General features: G+C 50.3%; 1 protein-coding gene across 1 annotated transcript; it reads right to left on the reverse strand.

The window, feature by feature from the left end:
- Window positions 1–5,561: 5,561 nt before the first annotated feature.
- LOC120379750 (olfactory receptor 4M1-like) lies at window positions 5,562–6,500 on the reverse strand. Its single transcript, XM_039497252.1, has one exon. It carries the CDS (start codon window positions 6,498–6,500, stop codon window positions 5,562–5,564), a length of 939 nt encoding a protein of 312 aa, XP_039353186.1.
- Between the last annotated feature and the right edge of the window lie 260 nt (window positions 6,501–6,760).

Raw genomic sequence — 6,760 nt, forward strand, 5'->3', positions numbered from 1 at the left:
CGCGCTGGACACATGCACAGGGAGCAAAGATGCAGCTCGGTAACCGGCCCCTCAGTCTAAGGGTAGCTCTGAGTGAGGCCACTAACCTAGTGGGTTCAACTCCCGATTCTACCTCAGACTTGCTGTGTCGTTTTGAGGCCAGAACACCAAAGGGATTTAGGCACCTAATCCAGGTGCACCCAATGGGAGTTCGGCGCCTGAACTACTTCTGAAAAATCCCATTGCATCTGAATGCCCCTAACTACCTTTGGAAATCTGGACCACAGCGTCTCAGCCATTGAACGGAGGCAGCTTGTCAGGAGGGGAAAGTATGAGCGGAGTTGGGGAGGGGAACCCGGGGTCTCACCCGTGGGTACCAGAGGGTGGAGGGGTGTGTGGGGCAGAGGGAGTCAGGTGGCAGCTAGCCAGGTCCCCACTTCGGTGCCCTCCCATGCTCAGCTTGTTCTCTGCCATCATGTCCCCTTGGCTGGCCCTGTGTCCTGGCTGCGCCTGATACTCCGGCAGAGAGGAGCTGGAATAACATCAGGGCTCAGAGAGGGACAACATCTCCATACGACTGACGGGGTGCTGTGCCCCCCACGTGGCCCCTCTGCCTATGCATGGTCCTGACAGGACTCGGCAAAGCCGCAGAGCAGCCCAGGTGCGAATCTAGGTGGGCAGAGGGCTGCTGGTTGGGACTGAGGCATCAGCAGAGCTGTGGGTAGGGGGAGGCCAGGGCTGGAGTAGCAGGGGCTGCGGGTTGGGAGTGAGGTGCACCGGCAGAGCCAGGGGGACACAGTGCAGCTGTGCTGTAATGGCCGGTGCAGGAGGCACTGCCATTGGGATGTGGATGTATGGGAGATTTTTTCGGGGGGGAGGAAGGAGGAAGGAGAAGCAGCTGGATCCCAGGCTGTGGTAGGGACCATGTGGCAGGCACTGGTGCATTCATGCCCAGCTATGCCCGGGGAGCGCATCTTTGCACTGGAACTACAGGCCTGTCAGGATCCTGCAGGCTGGCACTACCTCCCGCCCATGCCTGGCTGGCAGGAGGCCTGGAGTAGGGAAGCTGCACCCGTAGGTGGCAATGGAAGGCACCGTGAGAGACGGAGAGAGAGCAAAGGAGGAATAAAGAGAAAGAGGGAAAGTGGTGGAGACTCACTCTGAGTTGCCTTCGGTAGAGTGACACATGCTCAGCCGAGTGCCATCTGCATCCCCTGCTGCCACACGGCCCCCGGCTATATCCCCACTGGCTGGGACGGGCGTCACCAATCCCCACTGTGGGGTGTGTGTGTGTGTGTGTGTGTGTGTGCAGCTGCTGCTCACTTAATTCAGCACTGAGCAAACTCACCAACTCCAGGGGGAGCTGGGAGCTCAGCTGCCAGGAGAGGCAGGTGGGTGGGTGGGTGGTTGGTGGAGGGAGAATGGACAGGCCAGTGGGACAGGCCAGCAAAACAATGTCCCCCCAGCAGGGGATGCTGCAGGATCCCGTTCTGTGGGGGGCTGGGAATGAAACATGGGGGCGGGGGAGAAAAGGGACATGAACCAAGTCACACAGCCAGTGCTTAATACAGCTTGATGGCTGGCCTCCCACTTCCTCTGCTCTAACTACTAGACCCTACTCCCTTTTCAAGGCTGGGGATGGAACCCAGGAGTCCTGGCTCCCAGCCAGAGGCAGACTAAGGTTTCTGGGGTCCTGGGCCAGAGCAAATGCACCTGCAGTGACAGTCCCATGCCCATTCCGCCCCTTCCTCCTGTATCCCCCCACGGCCCCACATCTTTCTGCCTCTTCCCTGGGGCCCCACCCTGTTCCACCCAGGGTCCTCCCACTGTGGCCCCACAACCTGTTTCCTCCTGTCTGTCCCCCTCTCACTGCGACCTCAAGACCAGAGAAGCTCTGTCCTCCTGCCATGGCCCCAGGGCCGCAGCAGGGAGTGAGAGCTCCCCGAGCCCTGAGGCTGCGGTAGATAGCGAGAGTCCTCCAGTGCCAGGGCTGCAGCAGGGGTCCTGGTGTTGGGGCTTCCTCCGCCACCCCCAGCGCTTCTGCAGGGGACCAGGGTTGGGGCCCTGAGGTATCTCCCGTCCCACCCGCCAGGCGCTTAAGGCCAGAGAGTGGGGTTGGGTGCGGGGGCTTCCCCTGCCACCCTGTAGCTTCAGCCGGGGACGGGGCAGTGGGGGTTTCTCCTGCCCCTCCCGGCTTCTGCTGGGGACAGGGTTGGGGCACGCTAGGCTGGGGCTTCCCTCGCTCCTCGGCTTGTGTTGACAATGGGATTGGGACACTAGGGTTTCCCCACTTCAACTGCCCCACCCGGTGCTGCTGCTGGGGAGTGGGGTTGGGTGTGGGGGCTTCCCCCATCCCGTGACCAGGCCTCTGGGCTTCCACCACCCGGCAGTGGATTTTTTCTGGGGCCCCCAGTTAGCCGGGGTCACTGGGGATAGGCCAAGTCATCCCAGTGACTAATCCGCCACTGGTCCCAGACCCCACTAGATCCCCATGCCCTCCCAGGAGTTCTGTATCTCAGCCCCAACCACTTTAACCCACTAGACACCACTCCCCTCCCAGAGACAGGATAGAACCCAGGAGTCCTGGCTCCCAAACTGTCCTTTCTAAATCACTGCACCCCGCTATTCTGTTCTAACCACTGGACCCCACCACCAGTTGAGCTGTGGACAGAACCCAGGAGACTTGAATTGAAGTCCTGAAGACACTGGAGCCAAAAAATGCAGTTTCCAGTGACCCAAAGCTATCCATGGATTTACCATGAATTCACCCAAGAGCTTTGGCAAAAAAAAAAAATTGGTGGTGGGAAGCTTACAAAATGGCCAGAGGGAGAAGGGCTGTTGTCTCTTTTTTATCCATTAGCCCAAAGATTAACACATGTGGGTTGTGGGACCCACAGTTCAAGTCTCCTCACTTGCTGATGGGAAGATAGGATTTGAACTTGGGTCTCTGCTATTAAAAGCTATTGGGATATTCTGGCACGGAAGCCCTTCAATGGCTCCTTGTAGAGATTATCTGACTTGATATGTTTCAGAGTAGCAGCCGTGTTAGTCTGCATCCGCAAAAAGAACAGGAGTACTTGTGGCACCTTAGAGACTATAAATAAAAATAAATGTGTTAGTCTCTAAGGTGCCACAAGTACTCCTGTTCTTTTTGCTGACTTGATATGAAACCCTTGGGCTAAAGGAAGAAAGCAACAGCACCCGCCTCACTCCAGAGAAAGATTTGTCAAGGAATGTGCCTTGAAGGTGGGAATTAGAAGGTCCAGTCCCCTCCACTCCAACTATTAATCCATAACGCAATGGCTTCAACAGGAGACATTCCCATACCGGCTTATCCTATAGCCCCAGTGACATAACTGTGCTGCTATAAAGCAAGAGACCCAACTTCCTGGTCCTTCTTCACACCATGGAGACAGGGGACTTGAACCTGGGCCTTTCACTTTTCATTTTGAGTTGAATGAAATATTTCCATCTATCCTACCCACAATTTTCTAATTCCCTTAATTTTTTTAACTCGGTTCAGATTAATGCAATTTCTTCCCCCCTCTGCTTTTTCCAAACTGCCAGAGATATGAAAACTTAGTGATTCATCCAGCTGTAGTAGCCACCAGGCAAGCTGATGCCATTCACTCTCCATGCACACATAGTGCCCACCACAAAGAACAAACCAATATTGGTTTAGGTACAGGCAGCACCCAGCACAGTGGGGGCCCTGATCTCGGTTGGGGCCTGTTCAGCCCCCAGTACAATGGGACATGATCTCAAATGGGGTCTGTGCAGCACCTGACACAATGGGGGCTCTGATCTTTGGTTGCTTGTTTAGCTGGTACTCTAATGGAAAGAATGATTTCAATGGAACTTGGGAAGTTTGATCCAGCTGAGTATCAGATCCTGTATCTATCATAGTGGTTTTCAACTTTTTTTCATTTGTGGACCTCTAAAATATTTAAAGTAGAGGTTCAGACCCCTTTGGAAATCTTAGATGTAGTTTGCAGACCTCGAGGGGTCTGTGTAGCACAGGCCAAAAAACACTAATACATCATATCTGTGAGTGGCATAGTGAAAGGCATCTAAAGGAGATGGATTACCTGATCTCATTAAAAATACTGGTAACTGGGCAGCCACATTCCTAGCTGGCTTTGAAAATCTAATGCATAGGGCAAAGTTAAGGCTGTTAGTGCAACATTTTCCTGAATTGTGAGTCTTTAATTGTGCAGCCTTCATGTTCTCGTAATGCCAGTTGTGGGATGGAGTGTCCTATGTTTTTAAGCAGGGAGACTGGAGAAGGAAAAATAGAAAAAGAAGCAGCTTTGCTCTCTGGGGCTTTGAAACCTTGCTAGAAGTTGGCACATGGGACAGAGGAAAGGTTACATTTAAAGGGATTTTTTATTTTCTTAAAAATAGGTACACATTGACAGTTCTTTGGTAACCTCTCTCAGCCCTCACCGCTCTCTTGATGAAATTCTCATGCACTAATCTTCACAACTGATGTAAACTCTGTAATTACTCACAAGATACTCCAGAGATAATCTAGAGTTACCCCATATAGAATAAACAAACAGTACACTGTTACTCTATAGATACTACAGAGTTATTACATAGATATGACCAAATAACTACCTTGTTATTATTCTATAGATACTACAGAGTTACAACAAAGTTACTATGTAGATAATACTGATTTGCTACAAAGTTCTTAAACAGACTTCATAAATTTACTAAATAGATACTTTACAGTAATTACACAGTTTTCCCCTGAGATACTACTTATTTACTAAAGAATTGCTTCACAGATACAAAATAATTATTCCATGTATCCTACAGGGTTAGTATATATTTATTCCATAGACATTACAGTTACTATGGTGTTGCTCCACACATAATACAGAGTTCCTCCATTGATATGACAGAATCATGACAATGTTACTCCATGGATATGAAAGAATAAATCAATCGGTACTACTCTATTTCTATATAGATACTACAGAATTACTCTGTAGATATTACAGTTACCCCCAAATACTGTAGAATTATTCCACATTTATTGCAGAATTACTCCATGGCTTATACAGAGTTACTATATAGTTACTCCATAGATACTACAGATTTTCTACTAAGTTTCTCCAGACACAGTAGAGTTACTCCATATGTATAACAAAGTTACTATAATGTTAGTTCACATATACTACACACTTACTTGAAAGTTACTCCATTGACATGGAAAATTAGTTCATAGGTATTACAGCATTAGTACATTGACATTAAAGAGTTACCTCGAAATTGCTCCTTAGATATTACAGAGTTTCTCAGTAGATACTACAGAATTGCTCCACAATTACTCCATAGATACATGAGACTTTCTCCTTCATTACTTCATATATTCTTCTGCATTACTCCAGTGTTACTCTGGTGTAAATCAATGCAGATTCTGGCCCCACACATTGATAAACCCATTAAGATTCTTCAGTTAAGAGGCCAGAGGGGACCGTTGTGATAAGGTAGTCTGACCTCCTGTATAACACAAGACAGAGAAATGCCCTCAAAAAATTCCAAATCCTGCACTTCTTTACTCTGACTTTGTTCTATTTCCCTCTGCAGAGCCCCTGTCTGCCCAGCAGCCTCTTCATGGCACTGATGATCTCCTTGTTCCTGAGTGTGTAGATGATGGGGTTCATGAGTGGGAAGACCATGGTGTGGAACACAGACACCACCTTGTCCAGGAAGAAGGTGTGGAAGGGATGGCAGTAGATGTAGATGACCGGGCTAAACATGATGAAGACGATGATGACATGGGTGACACAAGTGGAAGCCACTTTGCTCGTCCCCTTTGAAGGGTCACCTGCCCGAAGCCGGACCAGCAGCACCGCATAGGAGATGAGCAAGACGAGGAAGCACATCATGGTGGAAAAGCCACTGCTGAAGAACATGAAGAACTCCAGCATGTAGACGTCCATGCAGGCCAGCTTGATCACCTGGGTGATGTCACAGAAGAAATTGTCCAGCTCATTGGGGCCACAGAATGGGAGCCGGATGATCAACACCACCTGCAGGATAGAGTGCGTGAAGCCTCCGGCCCAAGCAGCCCCCACCAGGGCACAGCAGACCTCCCTGCTCATCATGCTGGCATAGCGCAGGGGATGGCAGATGGCCACGTACCTGTCAAAGGCCATGCCCATGAGCAGGAAGACCTCAGCTGCCCCCAAGAAGTGGATGAAGAAGATCTGGGCCATGCAGCCCCCATAGGAGATCATTTTGTGGTGGGAGAAGAAGTCAGCCAGCATCTTTGGGGGGGTGACGGAGCAGTAGCAGATATCCAGGAAGGCCAGGTTGGCTAGGAAGAAATACATGGGGGAGCCCAGGTGAGGGTCACTCCGAATGGTGAGGATGATGAGGATGTTAGCTGGAAGGATCACGGAGTAGAAGACGAGGAACAAGACGAAGAGGAAAAGCTGGATCTCCCGGGTCTGGGATAGCCCCAGCAGCACAAACTCCGTCACCCCTGTGCCATTCTCGTGCTCCATCCCTGTAACAAACCAATGTAGTACATTGTCATTGCTACAACTGAGGACCCGAGCAATTAGTCAAATATTCAGGGTCTAGTAGGTAGTTCCAGTTAGGAGGGGAATTTGGGGACTGAATCAGGAATCTCTTTGATGCAATCCTGCATATATACAGAAAATATACAAGGTCCTATTTCCCTGAAAACAGGAGGAACCAAACAACAGGAGAGAGTGTCTTTGATCACCGCTCCAGTCCTCTTTCAGCCAGCAGCTCAGCCTGC

The sequence above is a fragment of the Mauremys reevesii genome, linkage group 13 (genome assembly GCF_016161935.1).
Source record: "Mauremys reevesii isolate NIE-2019 linkage group 13, ASM1616193v1, whole genome shotgun sequence".
In the NCBI taxonomy this organism is placed as follows: Eukaryota; Metazoa; Chordata; order Testudines; family Geoemydidae; genus Mauremys; species Mauremys reevesii.

Bases quoted from the DNA above. Each gene is read 5' to 3' on its own strand.
- LOC120379750 (XM_039497252.1), bottom strand. From the start codon at position 6,500: ATGGAGCACGAGAATGGCACAGGGGTGACGGAGTTTGTGCTGCTGGGG.